This window comes from Blennius ocellaris (genome assembly GCF_963422515.1).
Source record: "Blennius ocellaris genome assembly, chromosome: 14".
Taxonomy (NCBI): Eukaryota; Metazoa; Chordata; class Actinopteri; order Blenniiformes; family Blenniidae; genus Blennius; species Blennius ocellaris.
In genome coordinates this window covers 2,294,914-2,319,253 of record NC_137663.1, presented here as the reverse complement: position 1 = coordinate 2,319,253, position 24,340 = coordinate 2,294,914, and the positions used below count along the sequence as shown (strand labels likewise).

Here is a 24,340-nt window from a genome sequence, read left to right as displayed (position 1 = left end):
AGTGACGTCATAGTGACAGGTCCCGGTCACTGGTAGTGACGTCATAGTGACAGGTCACGGTCACTGATAGTGACGTCATAGTGACAGGTCATGGTCACTGGTAGTGACGGGGTGAATCTGTGTCCAACATGTCTTTAATCACTGATTTACTCACCAGAAAGTTATCTAAGCGTGAATAGGATTGGTGCACTGCTGAGTAGAAGGTGAACTCTTTAAGAGGAGGATGAGAGGTGCGCCAAGCGTCACAAAGGCCAGAGTCACTCATGTACTGCTGGATTACATCTGGTGATTCCCAGTGTCTGGTGTTTGCTTCTTTACTAACTCTGTCCATTTGTGGATTGAGGCTATGTTGAGGTCTCCTCCAACTATAAGTGTTTTGTCAGAGTGTGTTGAGAGGCTGGTGAAGAAGTTGTGATAGAAGGAGGGGTATCAACATTTGGGCCATAGACATTTGCGATACACATCTCTATGTTCTGAAGAGAGATATGAATAATTATAAATCTTCCCTCTGGGTCTATGGTTGTATCTTTATGAGAGAATTGCTTTTTATTGCTGATTAATATAGCTCCGCCTCTCTGCTTGGAGTTATAACCAACTGAGAATGTGTGAGGGAATTGTGGTGAGATCAATTAGTGATGTCCTGTGGAAGGTGTGTGTGTCTCTTGTAATAAGACAATGTCTACCTCTAGTTTATCCAAGTGTTCGAAAACTTTGTCTTTTTGATTGTGTGCCCATTCCACGTACATTCCAGGTGACAAATCTGAACATGTTCCGAGCTACACTCATCTTCTAGGTGGGTGTGTATCTGTGTGTGTGTGTGCGTGTGTATCTGTGTATGTGCATGTGTGTATCTGTGTGTGTGCGTGTGTCTGTGTGTGTGTGTGCGTGTGTATCTGTGTATGTGCATGTGTATCTGTGTGTGTGCGTGTGTCTGTGTGTGTGTCTGTGAGTGCGTGTGTGCGTGTGTGTGTCTGTGTGTGTATGTGTATGTGTGTGTGTGTGTGTGTGTGTGTGTGTGTGTGTGTGTGTGTGTGTGTGTGTGTGTGTGTGTGTGTGTGTGCCTGTGTGTGCGCATGTTTTTAAGGTTCCTAATTCTGACTGGTTATTTAACATGGGAGTGTGTGTCTGCCGATATAGGAGTGTGTGATCTCATGACAGTTGGATTGTGGTGTCGTGGTCTTAATGTGGCTAAAACAGTGGAAAAGTGTTACTATTAAGACAAGGGAGGTGTAGAAATAGAAAGTAGGAGGCCAAAACCCAAAGAAAGACAATCCCAAACTCATAGGTGACGTTCGTGGTGACGTAAGGAGTGCCTGCTTTTTTTTTTTTTTTTTTTTTGAAAGTCATGTAAATATATATACCTATAAATATATATACATATACACACATATATACACATACAAATATCCCAGCATTTATAGCGCAAGTTCAAGATGATTAATACTATAATAACATTGCAAGCATCATGTATTTAAACAATATAATACTAATTACTTTCTCCTTATTTAATCAATCATGATGCTTACGAATGTTGCCGTTAGATATTTATCTGGACCTCAGTAAACCTGTGATCTGTGCGGCTGTGTGTGTGTGTGTGTTAGAGGGGATAATACTCATTCGTGAGGACCATCAGTAGAACCAGGAGGTGATGGTGGGGTCCCGGTACAGCTGGCCGTTGACGTAAAGCCTGTCCACTGTGATGACGGCTCGGGATCCTTCAGCGATGAGCTTCTTCCTCACAGGAAACAGCAAGTGACGGCGGTCTAAAATCTCCTTCAGAAACTGGTCGTTAACGCTGAATTGCGTCCCTCGTAGTTCCCTGCCACGGCTCTTCACCAGTTCTTTCTGCTTGAAGTGTTCAAACTTATCAACGATGGGCCGCAGGCGCTGGTTGTCCTGTCGTCTCCCTCCCAGGTGGTGGACTCGGGCGAAGGTGATCTTGTTCACGGTGTCCACAGGAAGCTTCAGGAGCTCCTGCATGAATCATCACAGCGATGTTTCCGCGCTTTCCTCCTCGTGTTCTGGAAGTCCCGCGAAGATGAGGTTGTCCCGCATACTCCTGCTTTGGAGGTCCAGGATCGACTCCTTCATCTTCTTGTTCTCCTGAGTCAGTCTGTTCAGTCCCTGGTTCAGCAGATCGACCTCACTTCTCAGCTCCTGGTTCTCTGTTGTGAGGTCCGCCACCTGTTGTTGGCTGAATTTCAGCGACTCCCGAAGAGCTAGGAATTCACGGTGGAGCTCCTCCACCAGGGCGAGATGGACGTTGAAGCTGGACAGCTTGGTGTTGATGCTGTCCAGGATGTCCTCAAACTGTTTGGATGGTGAAGGAGCCACTGTTGGGGCGCTTTCAGCGCGGCTCCTTTTCGACGATGACGTCTGCGGAGTCTTCGACATGACGACGAGATGGTCGTAGCACTCGAACAAGTATGCTTGAAGTTCTTCTATGGTTTAGCTTAATTTACCCTTTGTTTAGTTTAGTTTGTTGTTTTTTTTCCCCTCTGTAGTCGGAAAAATTTGCTTTACAAGCTGGGTGGCGCAATGTTGGATTGCACTCGATTACGTCACACTGGAATCACTCACTGCGCATGCTCTTGAGCTCATTCCACTGGGGACTTCGCTGGTATCGGCTCTTGAGTGGCTGGGTTGAGGTCCCTGTGGTGGGGCCCCCCTATAGCTTTAGGCTGTAGCTCCTCTCCAGATGGTCGGCGCCTGTGGATGGTTTTTTCTCCTGAATCATCAGGGCCCAGCTTTTATATTTTGATACGGGCGGTTGGGGTTGGTGGTGCTCTTTTTAAAGTATGCGAAGCACTGGGAACTTTATTTTTAGCCCTTTTCATACTATTGTAGCACAGTTTGGTTTGATTTGTTTAGATTTGATCTTGACTCTTCCTATCATTGTGAAGCAGAATTCACCAAGCATTGGGTTGTTCACCCACTAATAGGGAACGTGAGCTGGGATTAGACCATCGTGAGAGGGTCAGTTTATCGTACTGATGATGTGTTGTTGCAATAGTAATCCTGTTCTGATTGTCCAGCTACTGAGCTTATGCACAACTACTAGTTACTACGGCACGCTGCCGTTTCCTTGGAGAAGGAGCGTTTTTCAAAAAGTAGCTTTTTCATCCGTTTCCATGATGACAGATTTGGAGTGTTTTCAAAAAGTTCAACCTTGACTGCTATTGACAACCTTGACTGAGGGGAACCCCTTGCATGAGGTATGCTCTCTGCCTCCACTGAGTCAGGGACCGCAGGCACAGAGGAGACACACACAGCCTCCTGTGTCTGTGATTGTGACGTCCGGGGTCCAGATGCAACTTGCAGAGCCACATCTGAAATGGGCCTAGAGACAGCAGCCCCAGCGGGATCACTGTCGACACTGCCACTAACTTGCCAAGAAGGCGAAGGTATAGCACATATGGAATTGCCCGCCCATGCTGGAACTGTGAGACCATCTAGCCAATTATGGCAGGATGTGCAACCCCTGAGCTTGCAGTGGAGACAGAGCAACAGCCATCCATCTGGAGAATACCCTGGAGGACAGAGAAAGCCTGGAAGGGAGCTTAATAAACTGGTAGTACTCCCCTTGGACTGCAAACGGAAGGCAACGCCAATGTTGAGGCACAACTGCCAGATGAAAATACGAGTCTATCAAATTGATTGACATGAACCAGTCGCCTGGAGATATTACCTGGAGGACCTGGTTGACGCACAACATTTTGAATGGGATTACTTTTAAAACCCTGTTGAGACCTCTCAGGTCCAGAACTGGGTGCAAATTGCCCATTTTCTTTGGTTTGAGGAAGTACCTTGAATAAAATCCCACAGACACGATTGTACCTTTGGCCAGCAAAGTGTGACTTTCCTGTGACAGTGTCTGTGCCCCAACTGGGTCCTGGATCACAGTTATCCTGACCTGACCATGTACGGGAGGCCAGTGGCAGGACTGAATGCGGTACCCTTGAGACAATGTAGTCAATACCCAAGTGTCTGGGGTGTGGGCAACCCAGACCCTGACTTGACCCGGAGTGAAAAAATCCAACCACCAGCCAAAATGTATCATCTGCATGCGTCCTGGGCTCTGGGTGGCCTGGGGGTGTACTGGTTAGCCTATTCTGCTCTGGCGACATGCGGGGGAGGGGGGGGACAGGACCTTGTGACCTCTGGTCATGAGCCAGAGTGAAGCCCTGCTGATGAGACTCAGGAAAATATCTCCGTCCAGTGGAAGCTGCAGGAACAGGATTGGGCGGGTCTGAACACCTCCATCCAAAGGATGCTGCGGCTCCAATACTCTGAAAGGCATGTCTCTGCAGTCTCGCGAACTGCTGTCTGGTGCGGTATCGCCTTTGCGGTGTGTTCAAGGGCCTCGAGCACAGCTGAACCAAACAGTTCCCCAAGAACCACCGGTACGCTTCTCAATGTCCTATGGCTAGGCGCTGACAGCAGGGACTGTGCCAGCCAAACTGGACGCCAGGTCTGAACCAGAGTGGACATCAAGCGGCCGAGCTCTCTCACCATTAAGGCAAATGCCCGCGTCCATCAAACCCTGTGTTGGCTGGTCAAGGAGCCCATCCTTCAATGATGCAGACAGATCCAACATCAAGTGAGACACAATGTTTCCGATACGGCCCATAGGGGCATCCATCTCATACGCCCTGCAGAGTAGGTCCTCTGTGATCCAACATTGTGGTCGTGGGCACCTAGTGTTTGTCTTAAAGTCTCCTCAGGATGTACATATAGGGAGGCAATAGTGGTTCTACGGCCGGCATCTGCCCAAGGCCCACTCTTTCTGTGTCCTGCATCGGTGCCAACGGCCTTCGTGTCAGTCCAACAAGCGTGCAGCTCCTTCAGGTATTCCTCTGAATGGGAAACTGCAAAAGGCCTTGCAGTTGGTTGGCGTCGGAAGAAGGGGGCCTGATGCAATGTTGGCACATCTACTCTCAATCGGTTAAGGGCAGTTCTTATCGCCCTTAGCCGATTCCTCTCCCGCAGCTTGAGAGCCCATAGAGGTATGGGAGCCTGCCTCGAAGACTCGGGAGCTCACTTCATCAAGATCCCTTTGAAATAGGGTATCAGAAGCAGCCACAGACATCACATCCTCGTCATGCGTTGCCACTTCCGGTTCTTGAAGAGTGACCATACTGCTGCCTGGCTCAGCCTGAAGGTTCTGGAGCAGAGCCTTCATCTGAGTCAGTTCTGTTGTGATCTTGATCCACTTTACTGGACAACCTGCCAGAATCGTCCTTCCTCTGATGTTGCTGGGTCTTTGAAGAAGAGCACTTATAGTCCATTGGCTGCTCAGGAGGCAGCTGGCCAGATGGCATGGCGTCCCAATTAAGAGGTCCCTCCAAATTGGCCAGGTTGACCCTCACGGACCGGAGCATAATCACACAGTTGGTACAGGCATTCTCTATTAGAGCATCCCGAAAGTGGTCCACACCAAGGTAGGAGGCACACAGGTCATTGTAGTGGATAATTTCTGCTCTTCAGTGATGGCCTGAGGTTTGGAAAGATGAAGTGAGACACAAGGTGAGATGCTAAGAATGAAATTTATTCAGACATAAAGCCGGAGCGCTCCCACACCTGACTGACAAAGACACATTCCACAAAACATCCTCACACACACACAGACATGCACATTCTGACCAACCCCCCGACAAACTCTTCCCCGTTGTATATAAAGTTGTTTCCCTGTAATCTCATCCTCCGAGGCCAGTTGCTGGCGCCACCAGCAAAAACAACGTTGATTAATGGGCTCAAATCTAACAACAACGTAACCGGCCTGGGTGGCAGTGACCTGGCAGATGGGGTAATTATCAGTGAATACGTAGGCCATAAAGTCTAAGAGGCCTTAGATTTTCTACAACAGTCATGGCCATCCTCCACCTGGATTAGGGCCAAACAATCTCTGCAGGCCAGGTAGCCCAACATATTTTATTTTATTCTTTAATTTATTTACTTGTTTCAAGGGAACGAAATGTAGTAAACAGTACTGTTTGTAGTATTATAGTACTGCTTTTGGAAGTCAGGTCGAGCTGAGAATGCCACTAGTGACTCCAATTTCTGTGGGTTGGGCCGATGGTTTTTTTGTTGTTGTTTCTTTTTTTTTTAGAGCTCCAACAACACCCCTCAGAAAAGCAGTGCTGTTTGTCTCCTGTCATGTCACCATGCTACGGACTCAGGTCACCACTAGTGACTCCCAATCATGCAAGCCTTATGCAGCCTTTTTTGTTTTTTTTACGAGGCTGAACGCTGTGTCACGAACCGGGTCAAGCAGAGACCCCACTTGCGGTTCGCAACCGGCTCTGTAGCAATCCAATATAAGTCGACCGCTGTCAATTTTATGAAAACAAGCGCGCAGTCATAAATGAAACTAATTCAACTGAAGATGCCGTAAAACATGTGATAACTATCACTAACATGGCGTGAAATCAACCAAACAAGCCGAATCGCAGCTTCAATTAAAGTACGAGCCTGGAGGCTACAACTGAAATCTACTGAGCGTAACGCATTGGTGAAAAAACTGAATGAATGGACTCACCAGGTGTAGAATGCCTACCGCTCGGCTCTGATGAAAAGTCTGGAGAAACCTCGCTTGTGCAGCCCTTGGAGGGCGAGATGACTCATAGCTCCAACCCCAGGTCGCAGTGCTACAGGCACCAAGCAGCAACCAACCCGACAATTGTGGGAATTAGCAATATTGTGCTGACAAACCACACACACAAACCTGCGAGCTAGATGGTGAAAGGGGGACTGAGCTTCCGGTGTCATGTGACTATATAGACCCATGTGAGCCACTAGGGAGGTCTGGGAGTCACTGGAAGTGACTTTGTTATTATAATATTCTCGACCTGCATATGCACAAGGATGATCATCCGGTGCTTAAAGCGCCGCCTCTGGCGATCTGGAGGGACGAAATAGAACATGCAAACTCCGTTGCGGTGTTGCAGTGGTAGAGATGCGCTGCAGTAGTGTTTATCACTGGACCACAAAAGTTCAAATTCACAATAAAGTTACATTCAGTATCAGTTTTGTGTCTGAGGTTTCTGGGATTATTCCACCTTTAACAATGTGCCTGCAGGATACCTCCATATTTAATACATCCTGAAAATCTTTGCATTTACTTAACTGATAAATAAGGAAACTGAAATCATGGTTAAAAAGTTATTCTTGTTTGATTATAACAACCACAACACAGTTGAATGAGAGATGTGGTTCTTTTCATTTGTTTCCCAAGAAAATTCCACTAAACACACTCACAACAGATTATGTGGAGCTTCTGATTCTCAGTTTAGAACATTTCCATTGTTACTGTTTTGGGCGCATTTAGCATATAGTGTTAATAAATCATGCAGTAAGATAGACTTTCAGCAATGCGCATTGCTTTTTTTCATTGTGTGCCAGGATAGTCAGGTTTATCACTGGATCACTGCTGGTCCGTGTTGCTGGTTTGAGGCTGTTTAATCAGCTCGTCTCGAGGTCTGGAGATGAAACTGTGACCATCAAGGGTAGCAAGCGGCAGGAGACAGACCTTGGAGGAAGATAACTTTCAGCTGTGCAGAAATCCAGATGTCGAGATAAGAGACAGATTAGCTCACCACACAGATGCATCATAACTTAGATTTAGCTTCACAGAAGGAGCCTGTAGCATGAAGGTTTTGTGACCAGGCAGCGAGAAGGATTACGGCACTGGAGGATTAAATTGCATCGCATGAGAATGAATCAGGTTTTAATATGTTTTACTGACGTCTCAGCCTCCATACCTGTAATTTATACGCTCAAGAAGTGTTAAAACTGAAGCTACTTATAAAAATGGCTGGGCAAAACAATTTTATTTGCAAACACTGCCTCTGGTAATGGCATGTCATGTCTTTATTGTAGTTGGTATTGACTTTGAAATTGTCGTCTGTATGGCATCCTTTTTGTTTTTTCATGGCTGGAATTAGTGTAGAGGCGTTTGTGTTCATGTTCTCTTCATATCCCGGTCCTGCAGGGAGGTGTTGGGCAACGTGGAGGTGATGCAGCTGGACTTTGAGATGGAAAACTTCACCAGCCTCTCAGTGACCCGGCGGATCAACTGGAACATCGACTACAAGGGCCAGAATCCACCACCGGACTCGGAGAAGGTCGTCACAGAGTTGACGGTGGTTCAGCGGGACATTCAGGCCATAATCCCTCTGGCCATGGTGAGTGACAAGACCGTTCCCAGTTTATAGAGCTTCTTCTTCCCCCTAACAATCAGATTATAGAGCATCTTCCTCCTGAACATTCAGATCATATATATTCTTCCTCCTAACATCCCGATCATAGATCATCTTCACCGTCTAACATCCAGATTATAGAGCATCTTCCTCCACGAACGTCCAGATTATAGATCATCTTCCTCCTAACATCCAGATTATATAGCGTCTTTCTCCTAACACCTAGATTATAGAGCATCTATTCAATTCAATTCAACTTTTTTTTATATAGCACCAAATACAACACAGTCATTCCTTGGTGCTTTTAACAGAGAAAAGAGAAAAACCCAAAATATCCACATGAGCAAGCAGGTTTATTTGCAACTGTGGAAAGGAAAGACTCCCTCTAACAGGAAGAAACCTTTGCAGAAACCAGACTCAGAGGTGGAGGCATTCTGCGGACCGGTTGGGGTGAAAGGATGGAGGAGAGGAGAGGAGAGGATAGGGAAGACAGAGAGACAGATTGGGTGGGGAGATACAAACCTTGATTCGGGAATCGGCAAGAAACAGACCCAGGTCCGGGTAGAAAGAGGTGCAGAGAGGGGTAGAGTGCGGTGAAGAGAGAGAGGTAGAGAGAGGTAGAGAGATGCGGCGTGGGGTGTTTTGAGGTAGCCCTAACTGTAAGCCTTAGAGAATAGAAAAGTTTTGAGTCTGGCCTTAAAAGTAGAGACTGTTTCAGCCTCCCTAACTGAAACTGGGATCTGGTTCCACAAGACGGGAGCTTGAGAGCTGAAGGCTTTGCCTCCATTCTACATTTAGAAAACCTAGGAACCTCCAGTAAGCCAGCACTCTGAGAACCAAGTGTTCTTATTGGGAGATATGGTACTAATAGTTCTTTAAGATATGATGGGGCTTGGTTGTTAAGAGATTTATAGGTTAGAAGAAGGATTTGGTATTCTATTCTAGATTTAACAGGGAGCCAGTGAAGAGAGGTTAGTATTGGAGTGAGGTGAACTCTCATGCTGGTCCTTGTCAGGACTCTCGCTGCAGCATTTGGAATTAATTGAAGAATTTTTATGCAGTTATTTGGGCACCCTGATAATAGGGAGTTACAATAGTCTACTCTTGAAGTAACAAATGTGTGGATTAGTTTTTTGGCATCACTCTGAGTCAGCATGTTTCTAATTTTGGAAATATTGCGGAGGTGAAAAAAGGCAGTCCTGCAGATTTGTTTAATGTGTGAGTTAAAGGATAAATCCTGGTCAAAAATAACTCCCAGGTTCCTCACAGTGGTACTGCAGGTCAAAGTAATACCATCCAGTGTGACTTTATCTTTAGATAATTTGTCTCTCAGATATTTTGGCCCAAATGTAATAATTTCAGTTATATCTGAGTTCAGGAGCAGGAAATTACAGCTCATCCAATCCTTTATATCTTTAAGACAAGCTTCTAGTTTAGAAAGTTGGTTATTATTGTTAGGTTTCATAGATAAATATATTTGTGTCATCTGCATAACAATGGAAGTTAATGGAGTGTTTTTTAACAATATTCCCTACAGGAAGCATGTATAAAGTAAAAAGTATAGGACCTAAGACAGAACCCTGTGGAACTCCGTGTTTAACCTCAGTCTGGACTGAGGAATCATCGTGAACATGAACGAAGTGGAACCTGTCTGATAAATATGATCGAACCAGTTGTGTTCTGGCCTCTGTAATAGGATGTTTTGATCAATAGTATCAAAAGCAGCACTGAGATCTAACAGAACCAGAACAGAGACCAGTCCTTTGTATGAAGCCATGCGAGGTCATTAGTAACTTGGACCTCTGTGCTATGATGAGCTCTAAAATCCGACTGGAAAGACTCAAATCAGTCATTTTTTCTTAAATGGTCATAAAGCTGACTTGTGACCACTTTTTCTAAGATTTTAGAAATAAAGGGAAGGTTGGATATTGGCCTGTAACTTCCTAAGACTCCTGCGTCAAGGGTGTGTTTTTTAAGAAGAGGTTTTAAGAACAGCAACCTTAAAAGCTTGTGATACATAACCTGTTATGAGAGATAAGTTGATCTGATCTAGTATTGATGTACTAATCACAGGGAATATATCTTCAAACTGTTTAGTGGGTATTGGGTCTAGTAAGCAAGTTGGTTTAGATGAAGCCACGATTGAGAATAGCTTATGGACTTCTATAGAGTGGAACCTGCATAACTGGAAATCAAGCTCCACTAATGAATCTAAAGATGTGGTTGATTGATCTGCCACTGCACTGGGCAGTGATCTTTAATTTTGACCCTAATAGTTAGAATTTTGTTATTAAAGAAATTTACAAAATCATTACTGCTCATAGTTAAAGGGATATGAGGCTCGACAGAGCTGTGACTTTTTGTTAGCCTGGTGTTGAAGAGAAATCTAGGATTGTTCTTGTTTTCTTCAATTCAGGAGGAATAGTAGGTGTTTTATGTTTTGCAAAGGGATTTTTTATAGATTAACAAACTAGCTCTCCAGGCTGTTCGAAATACTTCTAACTGAGTTAAGTACCATTTCTTCTGAAAATTTCGTGCTGATTTCTTTAGAGTTTGCAGATTATCATTATACCATGGAGCTATCCTCCTCTGACTTGTTGCTTTCATCTTCAAGGGTGCAATAGAATCAAGTGTGGAGCAAAGTAAGGCTGCTGTTCCCTCTACAACCAAGTCAACCTGAGTAGGGCTGATGGTGTGGCAGCTGTTTACTGCTGGATCCACGGATGGTATTGAAGTCAATATTGGTGGGAGTACTTCCCTGAATTTGGTTACAGCATTGTGTGATAAATATCTCTTATATTTCAGTTTATTTTCAGGGGCTATAAAGCCAGTTAATGTAAATTTGAATGATATCAGGAAGTGATCTGACAACAGAGGGTTGTGGGTTCATTCACCTTCTGTGAAAATCCAATTGTGTTCAGTAATGAGCAAAATGCCATGTTAAAGGTCCCATATTATACTAAATCGACTTTTCTGTACTTCAAACATGATAAAAGTGCTATTTGGGGTTCATATACATCCCCAAAGTGTTTTTTTCATTGATTCCCTCAAGCTTGAGTTCACAGAGATCTTTCTCTGTTCTAACTGGTGGAGAACTCAACACGTTGATTCAAGTTGATGACGGGGCACCACCTTGCTGACTCAGCACAGAGCTGGAGAAGCCCCGCCTCCAGGAAGATTGACATGAGGAGAAACCAAAACAAGACCCGCCCACGAATGTGCCAAGGAGCCTCTTCTCTGTGCTCTCTCAGTCTCTGCTGCTTCACATTGAACGCTGCTGTTTTCACCTTCATGTCCACTGGAGAAAATGTGTTTTCACCATCATGTCCACTGGAGAAAATGTGTTTTCACCATCATGTCCACTGGAGAAAATGTGTTTTCACCATCATGTCCACTTGGAGAAAATGTGTTTTCACCATCATGTCCACTGGAGAAAATGTGTTTTCACCATCATGTCCACTTGGAGAAAATGTGTTTTCACCATCATGTCCACTGGAGAAAATATGTTTTCACCATCATGTCCACTTGGAGAAAATGTGTTTTCACCTTCATGTCCACTGGAGAAAATGTGTTTTCACCATCATGTCCACTTGGAGAAAATGTGTTTTCACCATCATGTCCACTTGGAGAAAATGTGTTTTCACCATCATGTCCACTTGGAGAAAATGTGTTTTCACCATCATGTCCACTTGGAGAAAATGTGTTTTCACCATCATGTCCACTTGGAGAAAATGTGTTTTCACCTTCATGTCCACTTGGAGAAAATATGTTTTCACCATCATGTCCACTTGGAGAAAATGTGTTTTCACCATCATGTCCACTTGGAGAAAATGTGTTTTCACCATCATGTCCACTTGGAGAAAATGTGTTTTCACCATCATGTCCACTTGGAGAAAATGTGTTTTCACCTTCATGTCCACTTGGAGAAAATATGTTTTCACCATCATGTCCACTTGGAGAAAATATGTTTTCACCATCATGTCCACTTGGAGAAAATGTGTTTTCACCATCATGTCCACTTGGAGAAAATGTGTTTTCACCATCATGTCCACTTGGAGAAAATATGTTTTCACCATCATGTCCACTTGGAGAAAATGTGTTTTCACCATCATGTCCACTTGGAGAAAATATGTTTTCACCATCATGTCCACTTGGAGAAAATGTGTTTTCACCATCATGTCCACTTGGAGAAAATGTGTTTTCACCATCATGTCCACTTGGAGAAAATGTGTTTTCACCTTCATGTCCACTTGGAGAAAATATGTTTTCACCTTCATGTCCACTGGAGAAAATGTGTTTTCACCATCATGTCCACTTGGAGAAAATGTGTTTTCACCATCATGTCCACTGGAGAAAATGTGTTTTCACCATCATGTCCACTTGGAGAAAATGTGTTTTCACCATCATGTCCACTTGGAGAAAATGTGTTTTCACCTTCATGTCCACTGGAGAAAATGTGTTTTCACCATCATGTCCACTGGAGAAAATATGTTTTCACCTTCATGTCCACTTGGAGAAAATATGTTTTCACCATCATGTCCACTTGGAGAAAATGTGTTTTCACCATCATGTCCACTTGGAGAAAATGTGTTTTCACCATCATGTCCACTTGGAGAAAATGTGTTTTCACCATCATGTCCACTTGGAGAAAATGTGTTTTCACCTTCATGTCCACTGGAGAAAATGTGTTTTCACCATCATGTCCACTGGAGAAAATGTGTTTTCACCTTCATGTCCACTGGAGAAAATGTGTTTTCACCATCATGTCCACTGGAGAAAATGTGTTTTCACCTTCATGTCCACTTGGAGAAAATGTGTTTTCACCATCATGTCCACTTGGAGAAAATGTGTTTTCACCATCATGTCCACTTGGAGAAAATGTGTTTTCACCTTCATGTCCACTGGAGAAAATGTGTTTTCACCATCATGTCCACTGGAGAAAATGTGTTTTCAGGTGTAAGTATGGTTCCACACTATTTGTCTTGCTGAAAGAAGAAGCACAGCGGCGAATGTGGCTGGACTTTTTTCCCGCGGACCTGCCTCAGAAATCCGCAAAAGTTTGTTTGCGAGCGACTCTTCACCAAAGACTGCTTCCAGAACTACGGTACTTTGAAACTGGACTTACTCAGAAGCTCATCTTGAAACTTGGCTGTTTCTTCTTGAGCTCAGTGACTGTTTCCACTGGTGGATAACTAAAATCTTTAACATGGCAGAAATGTGGTTAATAAAAGGGACAGCTGATTTTTTCATGGAGGTAAATACATGCCTTCACAAATGGACTGGAATGTGACAGACTAGTTGTCCAAACCTAAGAGGAAGAACATTGGACTTTAGAAGATGCAACACAAAGTGACTGAAATCGATGAGAGCTGAACCTGGTGGTCTTGCATGATTTGAAGTAAGGTTTGTATTATTTATTTATTCATGAAACTTACAACCTGGTGAAGTCTTCCATGACGGAGTTGAAGTTTCTTTCAACAAACGAGCCCATGTGAACCCTGAAAGGAGTCAAACTGTGGGCTGATCCCTGCAGGTTGACCTCCATGTTTGGAAAACCACACGGAGAGTGTTAAGATAATTTGAAGACTTCAAACCTTTTGAGGATGAAGTGCAAATGATTTCCTTGCCATCGACCTCCAGTGTGGACGAGGTTGAGCTGGAACACATTGACCTGTGATCTGATAAGATGCTGACACAACACTTTACGTCCCTGTGTCAATATGTGTCAAGTGAAAACACAAAGCTTCATATCGTTTACATAGCAACGTTCTGAAAATGATGTCTATTCACTCTAATGGCAGAAACACGATGTACTGTACACGATGGAGATGCTGGACTGGGAGTCACAACACCATAGAGGAAACTTTGCTCTGATTGTCTCTACTGAGCATGTGCAGAATGACTAGTTATTGCCGCCACAAGAACCAGGACCAGGACAGAGACTGGGACTGAGACCAGGACCAAGACCAGTACCAGTACCAGGACCAGGACCAGTCTTCACAAAGATGGACTTTGACTGTTTCCAAAAACATTTCCAAAAATTAATGTAGCAGATGTAGGGATTTTTTACCTCATAAGCCTCACTGGGAACCATTTATGTTGTGGTTGGCTATCGATAATAATTAATAATGATCAAAGATAGTTATTAATTATGTTATTGAAAATGTTATCTGATCTGTATCAGTTTACCTTGGAGCACCACCTGTCTTCGCAGGAAATGATAACCAATTCAGTTATATCAGTCTCATAAGATATACTAAACAGTTAAGGCTTATCTTATCTTATCTTATCTTATCTTATCTTATCTTAATCAGGAATTTGAATTAATAGTTAATCCATCCATCCATCCATTTTCTACCGCTTATCCGGGGCCGGGTCGCGGAGGCAGCAGTCTGAGCAGAGTTGCCCAGACTTCCCTCGCCCCAGACACTTCCTCCAGCTCTTCTGGTGGCACCCCAAGGCGTTCCCAGGCCAGCCGAGGGACATAGTCCCTCCAGCATGTCCTGGGTCCTGAGGGGGCAAGCCACCTTTTTCCGGTCGAGAACCATGGCCTCGGATTTAGAGGTGCTGATCTTCATCCCAGCTGCTTCACACTCGGCTGCGAACCGTGTCAGTGCACGCTGGAGATCCAGGCTTGATGGGGCCAACAGAACTACATCATCCGCAAATAGCAGAGATGAGATCCTGTGGTCCCCAAACTGGACCCCCTCCGGCCCCCGGCTGTGCCTAGAAATTCTGTCCATATAGGTAATGAACAGAACCGGTGATAAAGGACACCCCTGCCGGAGGCCAACGTGCACTGGGAACAGGTCCGACTTACTGCCGGCAATGCGAACCAAACTCCTGCTCCGGGAATACAAGGACTGAACAGCCCTCAACAAGGGACCCCGGACTCCGTACTCCCGGAGCACCCCCCACAGGACATCTCGGGGGACACGGTCGAACGCCTTCTCCAGATCCACAAAACACATGTGGACTGGTTGGGCGAACTCCAATGAACCCTCAAGCACCTGGTGGAGAGTATAGAGCTGGTCCAGTGTTCCACCATCAGGAGCACCTGGTGGAGGGTATAGAGCTGGTCCAGTGTTCCACCATCAGGAGAACCTGGTGGAGGGTATAGAGCTGGTCCAGTGTTCCACGACTTGGACGAAAACCGCATTATTCCTCTTGGATCCGAGGTTCGACTAACGGCCGGACCCTCCTCTCCAGTACCCTGGAATAGACTTTCCCGGGGAGGCTGAGGAGTGTGTATTATGTTTTAAGTAGGAGGACCACGACTGTGTACCTTCGAACAACGGCTTTATTTAACTAAACTACTTTTCCCAGCATCCATCAGGAGCGCGGGCTTTTTACAAACAGCAAAGACAGGTACACGTCACTGTTGTGACACACCCACATAAACACCGGTCACGGTGGTATGTAACAGTGTGATCCCTCTGTAGTTGGAACACACCCTCCGATCCCCCTTCTTGAAGAGAGGGATCACCACCCCGGTCTGCCAGTCCAGAGGTACTGTCCCCGCCCGCCACGCGATGTTGCAAAGACGAGTCAGCCACGACAGTCCCTGCACATCCAGAGACTTCCACTCATCCACTCCCGGTGCCTTGCCACCGAGGAGCTTCACAACAACCTCGGTGACTTCAGCTTGGGTAATGGACGAGTCCACCTCTGAGAACCCAATCTCTGCTTCCCCAATGGAAGACGTGGTGGTGGGATTGAGGAGGTCCTCGAAGTATTCCTTCCACCGCCCAACGATATCCCCAGTTGAGGTCAACAGCTCCCCACTTCCACTGTAAACAGTGTTGGTGGAGAACTGCTTCCCCCGCCAAAGGCGCCGGACAGTTTGCCAGAATTTCCTCGGCGCCGACCGATAGTCCTCCTCCATGGCCTCTCCGAACTCCTCCCAGACCCGAGTTTTTGCCTCCACCACAGCCTGGGCTGTGGCTCACTTGGCCTGCCGGTACCTGTCGATTGCCTCGGGAGTCCTATGAGCTAACAGTGCCCGATAGGACTCCTTCTTCAGCTTGACGGCATCCCTAACTTCCGGTTTAATTAATTAATAGTTAAATTAATTACAATTACCTGGATTAACAGTAAAGATTGAAGGATTTTGGAGGTCGCCATTTCATTCACCTTTGTGCACATTAATAAAACAGCAAGTATGATTCCAAAAATGATATTTATTTACAATGAAGACCAATAAACACAGATTCTAACTGCCTATATACAGCTTGGAGTGTGTGGGTGTGTGTGTGTGTGTGTGGAGAGAGAGCAAAAGCGAGAGAGAGAGAGAGAGAGAGGTAAAGGGAGTATGTGTGTGTGAGACGTGTGATGGAACTACAAAACAAGATGGCAGATCACAAGAAACTACATTCAAATGGAGGTAATTAGAGAGCAGGAAGTCTGTCCTGGGTCTCCACCATGTGCTGGAGAACAATGGAACATTGAAGCTAGTCTTTAGTGTCTGCTTCCTGTGTGTCTCTGCCAAAGGACCATTTCTAGAATGAGTTTATGTGAATGCGACTTGCTTTGTAAAACGTCAGGAGTCGTCAGATGGTGTTCAGTTACTGTGTGATGTTGTCTTTGATGTGATATGTGTAGGATTGTGAGTTAACAAGTTAGCAAAGCAAAGATTTGCATGCAGACCCTGTGTCTGTGGCAGAGCCCTAACCCTAATATCATTATCTATAGAATTCAATCACTGTAATACAGTGCTTCTCAAATGGTGGGGCGAGCCCCCCTGGGGGGGCGTGGTGGGGTGTCAGGGGGGGCGTGAGGCAGGCACGACTTTCAGTATTAGTGTCTTTATTCATGCTTGAACGATAAAAAAAGGGCCTCCAGCTCATTTTATTAATTTATTTTTATAATCAGGCGATTGTATGCAGAATGCTGGTGCCAGCAACTCATACATGGTTTATACAGATCAATAAATAAATATTATCAGGTTCTCAATGGTAGTACAATTCGGGGGGGGCGCCTGAAAAAATGTTTGTCCTCTAGGGGGGGCATGACAGAAAATAATTGAGAACCACTGCTGTAATAGAATCAACACATCTTCATAAAAGTTAAACAGTTCTATGCATAGCATCAGGTTTAACTAATCTCAAGTATGCCTAGTAGTTGTTGAAGTCGTTCGGTTGTTGTCCTGCTGGAGGGAAGCTGGTGTCTTCTCCTGTAGTTAGCACCTCCTGCTAACTGTGGTTGCTGGTTCTGCAGGCTGAGGAGAAGAAGATGAAGTTGATGATTCAGGAGTCCTTCTTTGCAGCTCCTGGTTGTTCCTTTTGTCCAGACTGAGGAGCTGGTCGCTCAGGTCTGTGATGGTTTTCCTGCTTGTTGAGGAAAACACAAAGAAGTTCTGTGAGGCGTCGTTTCCCTGGTCCGTCCTGGAGGAACTGGTTGGTTTTCCCTGGTTGATGGGAGAGCAGACTCTGGGTGCTGGTCTCTGGATCAGGGGAAGGTCTGACCCTCGTGGTCGGGTCAGGGAGGAGTTTAGGAGTGAAGGCCCTGGTTGCAGGCCTCTGGTGTTAGCTGTATGCTAACGCTGGGTAGAGCTGAGCTGCTGGAATGCAGCTCCTATCTCCCCAGTGTTCACAGGGGAAGACTCGGGGCAAGAGACTCCGCAAGACTGCTTTTGCAGGCTTTTGTTGAAAGTTTGTGGATTTGAAGGTGTCAAATCCTGAGAGCTTCACCCAATCAGTGCTTCTCCCATGCTGAGTGCATTGGGAGAAGTGTCTTTGAGCAGGATGCTGGGGAGGATTTGCATGGGTCTGCTGTGGCACTGGGTGTGATGGTCAATCACATTCCTGTGTCCAAATTCATATGTCATGACTGTGTATCATGACAAATGAAAATTGTCTTTCCCTAGAAATTAACAAACTTTCTGTGGTCTTGTGAGGTCCCAACACAGAGAACGAACCCCAAAAACGCAACAAAGGTTTTGCATTTTCACGTAAAATCGTTATGGTGTAAATAGGCCACAGAAATGAAAAAAGACTGATCGTGATTATCAATTAATGTCTCAGATGTCTTGTCAACTTGGGTCTTTTCAACCGCATGTGAGTGGAGACACTTATTGAGGGACATACAAATATTGTAGAAACTAAGAGAAATTATTGTAATTCAAAGTTAAGGCCAATTCATTCTCCATAAGAACAAGACGAAATTTCAGCAGTGCGGAGTGCTCCTTCTGGCCAAACAAATTTGTTGGGCAGTGCCAACCGTCCTAGCCGTATTGTGTAGGAGCTGTACTGCGGAAACTTCAGCACTAACGTGTGCTGCGCATGCATGTTCCAGCTCACTAATCACTATCAGTCATATTTGAATCAGACTAAGCTTGTAACATCGCTACTGTCTGAGCACTGCAGCTCGTTAAAATATCATGATGCACCTGAAGGCATCACTCAAAGCTGTCACCTCCTGCAGTTAAGACCAGACAAACATGGTGGCTCGGACAAAAACTCTCTCTTTTATTATCGAAATAGTTCAGCGAAATGCATTTCTGACAGCACAGGAGGCAAGAAATAAACTGTGCAGTTGAAAAGTTAAAACGCCGCTTCACAGTCATGTGTCTGCTGTGAGGGGGCGTGGTCTGTGAGTTCGGCAGCGTCTTGCAGAGTATGAATGGTCTGCAAGACGCTTGCTGACGTCCCTACCAAACTTTCGTCTTGTTCTCATGGCTTCAAAAAGGGAGTCTGCAGGAGCCTTAAAGGTGCAGAGGACATCCTCTTCTTGTCGTACTGAAACTTTGTAGAAGCTGTTCATTTTCACCTTATTTTCAGTTTACTGTGTGTGATGGAAGGATGAATCCCAGCATTGTGGCCAAAGGTCATTCTCACAGTCCAGAGATCCGATGAGTCGCAAGACGTCGGTCGGCCCACTGCACATCCACTGATGTGTGCTGGAGGTCACGCGGCACGTAAACAACATCCCAATGTATGCAAAACTTTATCTCTGTGAAACGGCAACCATTTATGCAGCTTGATACTTTTTTCTAATTTACCCCAGATTAACTCTTACCTTTCTGTCATATATTTGCACAATTACAAGTGTGCTCAATTTAAAGCTCCATTATACTGCATGCCGTGCATCTGCTGGAACATAAGGTTCACTGAATGTCTCTGGTCCCCTTGACATTTGGGATTTGCATGTGTCTTCTCGCCAGGTGTTTAGCTGCGCTGCCGAATTAGGTTTCTGCCGGCGTGACTTTGCTTTGTTAAATTTACCTTCTGAGGTAAGATGGCAGGAGCTGCTGGGGCTGTTTTCTCTCGTCGCTTGTCACCTCTGCACTCCACGTTACTGGTTGGCATCGTGGCTGCTTGTTGCTCGATAATTTGGAAGCCTTCTTAGTTTCAGTCTGTGAGCACAGGACTCACAGTGATGCTGTGTCAACAGCACAGAGAGCATAGACGTAATGTTGTTAAGGATTATGAGGGAACTACAAGCCCATTACTTTGTTCTCCTCACAACAAGAATACAACAAGAGGTTTGATCAGGTCAAAGGATTTTTCTGCACAGAGAATATTTCTTCAAAAGGTTAAAGTCAGGAAGTCTTGGTCTTGCTTCTAATAAAATAGCATGAAGTTGAGGGTTGATTTCAGGCAGAAAACTCACTGTGAGTCTTTGTTGAAGCTTTTCTGTGTAGTTTGCATGTTGTTCTGCTCATATGATGTTTTTAATGTATACAATTTAGTATACAATCTGCAAATTATTCAAGCTATATTTTGGATGTCTGTTAATGATACTGCATTTGGAACCACTGAAAACATATTTTGATTTATCAGTGGAACGTTTTGTAAGGATTCTAACTCTGTTGTCATGTAAACGGGCAAAAACAAGACTTTCTAGAAACTTTCAGGGCCCGTCTCCTTTTAGTGCTTTTTATTTTTCAGATTTTAACTCAGGTTGGACTCTGCATCCTGCTGCTTCTTCTGTACTTGCACTGAATGCAGAGGCACTGGGGGAAAGTGACTCACTGCACCATCTGGTGACCGAAAGTGGTGTTGCCAAACAAATTTGATTTGTTTGCTGCCTCACTGGCCTCACAGATGCAACATTCATTGATTATATAACTGCGACTGTGGCTTGGTTGGTCAACTGGTCTTCTCTCAATAACGATGCAGATTCGATTCCCTATCTGTCCCCATGTCGAAGTGTCCTTGAGCAAGACACTGAACCCAAAATTGCTCCTGATGGATGGACTGAGGACCTTGCATGGCAACCGCCTCCATGTGGGCAAATGTGATTAACAATGTAAAGGGTTTCGGGCTGTTCAAGTGGTCGAAAAGTGCTAATTTACTGAAAACCATTTACATTTGTCTTTTAATCAGAAGGATGCAAGTTTGATTCCCTACATATTCACATGTTGAGGTGTCCTTGGCCAAGACACTTAAGACCAAACTGCTCCCAATGGATGAACTGAGTGCCTTGCATGGCAGGCGTCTCCATTAGTCTGTGACTATGTGTGTGAATGGGTGAATGTGATTACCAATGTAAATTGCTTTGGGGACTGTTCAAGTGGTGGAAAAGTGCGACACAAGTGAAATCCATTTATTATATAAGGTTGTTTGGGATTGACAATATTCCACATCATGCACATATAATTACAGATTCTTTGACTTTTCTTCTCTTATATATGAACAAAGTGGATTTTTTTTCTTTCTTTGAGACACAATGGTTCAGTGGTTAGTACCGTTATGTCCAAAGTCTGAATTAGCTCTGATGTTGACACTAAACTGGTGGCTGATATATAAATAGATACAAACACAGCAGCCATGTTGTTACTACAGTACATGACGCTGATTTAAACCTCCCAGAAAGTGAGTTGAGTTGTTGGCGGTTGGCCTGGCTCTCTGTTGACGAGCCTCCTGGAGCCAGCACAGGGCGGCAGCTTTCAGCGCCGCCGCGCCATTTATTACAGCTCCTCCATGTAACAATCCATCATAATCATCAGATTTTTCATACCACACGCAAACAGCCTTGAGAGCTCCAGCAGCACAAAACAGAGGAAAGGTTAACGGGTGGACAACACAGCAGCCATAACTAAGGAGAGCACAAAGGCACAACTGCCACTGTTCATTGTGCCCAGCAGATGTTGATAGAACTATAATTAGCTTCTCCTTGTTCGGAGCACTGGACTTCTTCAAACTGTCCATCACACTGTTTAATAGCCTACCACTTGACGTTTGAAATTTGGGGAAGGAGAAACACAGGCTTTGTTGGGATCTCACAAGACCACAGAAAGTTTGTTCATTTCTAGGGAAAGACAATGTTCATTTGTCATGATACACAGTTGTGACTGATGAGATTCCTCTTTTCAATTCATGAATCTGGAGTCATTGATGCTCCGTTACGTCTCCTGTTGTGACGGCTGGATCATCCACTTTTGTCCTTTCAGTTTATTAAAAATCCAATTACCAGAAATAATGGATTGAATCTCATCGTTCACAGCAGCACAGGAGTTCGCGGACATAAACTCCTCTTGAGAGAACCTGGAGTTTTAGCATTCACCTGGACTTTTCACCACTGAGATGCCGGTTCTGAGAGCGTGGAAGGAAAAGGGAGAGGAAATAGGGTGTAGTCAAAGAAGTAAAGCGAAGTGTGACGTTGAAGCTGTGTCAGTCACGGTTGACAGACGAATTGAAGGCAATTCAGAAGGTGTGAAACTTTCTAAATTGATAAAGCCTGGCTGGTTTTAGAGTGATGGTTTTATAGTCACCCTTTATACCTGCTTCAAAATGAGACACAGGCCTCAGGTCAATAAAGCACCTCTACTTTACTCTCTTAACTATCCATCTGTCCTTCTATCTATCAATATGTCTTTCTATGGACCACTTTCCAATCCTACATGACTATCTGGCTGCATATACTTCAGTCTATATGAAACATCAAACTGAAATCTGTTCATCTTTCTACTTGCTGTCATACAAACCTAATTAATTTAGGTCCCAACAGATTTTCTTACGTATCAGCGGAATGACTGACTCCACCTGGCACCTTGACACGTCAGTCCTCCATCACAGGACAGAAACAGATTGACACCAACAAGACATTTCACACGCATGTTTGTAGACTGAGGAGACACCAGAACACATGCAGCCTGGATTTGAACCCATAACATTCTTGTAATGCAGAAGCACTGCCCCACCGTGGAGCTGCAGGTCTTCTACTAGACCTTGTCCTGACTCGCCAGTTTGGCTAAATTTGGTGTCTCCAAAGGCAGGTTATTAGCCCACCGACGACAGGAGTATGATACTCCAGCCGGCAGCTCCAGGGGACAGAGAGACACACAAACTGTCAAACCACGGTACGGTAGTGATTCCATTGGGGTGGACAATTGTACCACACAACCAATGTATTTTCCATCCAACATACCTATTTATCTTTCTACCCAATGATTGCAATGTTTTTATATCGTAAACTCCTACCTCTCTATCATTGTTCATACTGTCCAGCACACTGTCCCAGTCAATTAGCCTACACAACAACCAACTAAACTACCTGTGATATCTACAGTAATATCTACTGTTGTCATGTGAGATTGTGTCTCTGTGTTCATCTCTGTGTTCATCTCTGTGTTCTCTGTTGGACTGAGCTGTTCGGCAATGGTGATTGAAAAGAGCAGACTTTAGATCAGAAGTTTGCAGGTTTGAATCCCCACCGTAATGTAGCTGCACCTCCACATCCTAGAAATAGGATGGGTCAATGGTGAAGACGGACGGACGGACATCAGTTAGGAGGGTAAACAGTTTGAGAAGCCCAATTCAAACTCAAACTGAGCAGAGCAATGAAAAGTGTTGCTGTGAAGTTTCATGTATTCCAGCTTCTTTCACTGGATTTCTAGTTCAGCTGCAAATACAAATCAGTTTTCAGCTGGTGGCGAGCTGACAGCTCGTAGGAAAGATCAGCACTTTGTGAAAGTGCAGATACAGAAAGAGGCGGGCGGCGGTTTCTGTCTCCGAAATACAAACATGATGCGTTTAGTGTTACAGAGCATCAGAGGAGAGTCTCTCCAGTGGATCCCTGCAGTAACTATCTGACTTGTGAACAAGGGAGCAAAGCAAATGAAAGATGGACAACGAGGCTGCAGAAAGCTTTTTTTACAGCTGGAAGATCACAGTCTGTGGGCCGACGACAGTCGGCGTGGTGCAGCTGAGGGGAGGAGAGAGAAGAGAAAAGGTGGAATTACTTGAGAATTTACAGTGTGGAAGAAATGGGAAAGGTTAAATCAAGCCTGGGGCTTATTACACAGTTTAGGTCAGTGTTCTCCAAACCACTGTCTGACTGGACAGTCCCAAGAATTGGAACTAACAGAGCTGAACTGGTAACACCTCAGACGAGCAGAGGGGCTCTGGCTCGGCCACATTCCTCCTCCATCAGCTGCTCTGCACCACTGGCCATTAATAAAATATGATGCTTTGTATGGCGACGAGGCCAGAGCCCCATGCTACGCATTTCAAACGTACTCTATACCACTGTGTAAAGATAAGCATTAAGCAAACTGTTCTTTACATTATTCAAAGGCAGGTAGAAATTATGGTGAAGGTGAAAAGGAACATTAAGGTTTTAAACAATTAGCAACGTTCATCTGCTTCAGTTCAAATAAGAAACAACTAAGGCTCCATTTACATGACGTATGTTTGTGTTTTCGTTTCAGAAACATTTCAGATTTATACGTCAATATTTTGTCCATTTTCATAGAAATGACAGAAATGCAAAATGCTGTTTCTGTATTGAAACCACACACACGCAAACATTTCATTTTTATTTATATAGATCTCCGTTTGCTGCAGTTTGAGCAACAGCTCCTCTTCCTGGAGTCCACCAAAAGCGCAGTGAGCTGTTGGCATCACAATTTTCTGACTGCTACAAATCATGAATGCATGACAAACCTTGATCACATCACAATCCTTGACCACAATACCCACGTTAAACAAATATACATTAGGGGGGAAAGAAACATTCTAAACATTAACAACAGGAGAACACAGACATTCTAGTGGACGACCAAGTTGGATTGTTATTACAGTGACCGTCAAAATAAAAGTACCAAGTCCAGGAGTTTTATTACACCTTAAGTGTATACTTACCCAACACAGTAATTTTTTTTCTAGATCAAAAACCTATTCGATATTTCAGAATTCACA

General features: G+C 44.7%; 1 protein-coding gene across 1 annotated transcript in view; it reads left to right on the top strand.

Moving 5' to 3' along the window:
• Nucleotides 1–24,340, top strand: part of tmem132e (transmembrane protein 132E) — a gene marked incomplete at both ends in the record, with an annotated part of 248,486 nt that overhangs the window by 114,619 nt on the left and 109,527 nt on the right. The window contains one exon of the mRNA XM_080508218.1: nucleotides 7,991–8,183. Coding sequence (XP_080364344.1) covers nucleotides 7,991–8,183 — 193 coding nt within the window. The remainder of the gene's footprint in view (nucleotides 1–7,990; nucleotides 8,184–24,340) is intronic.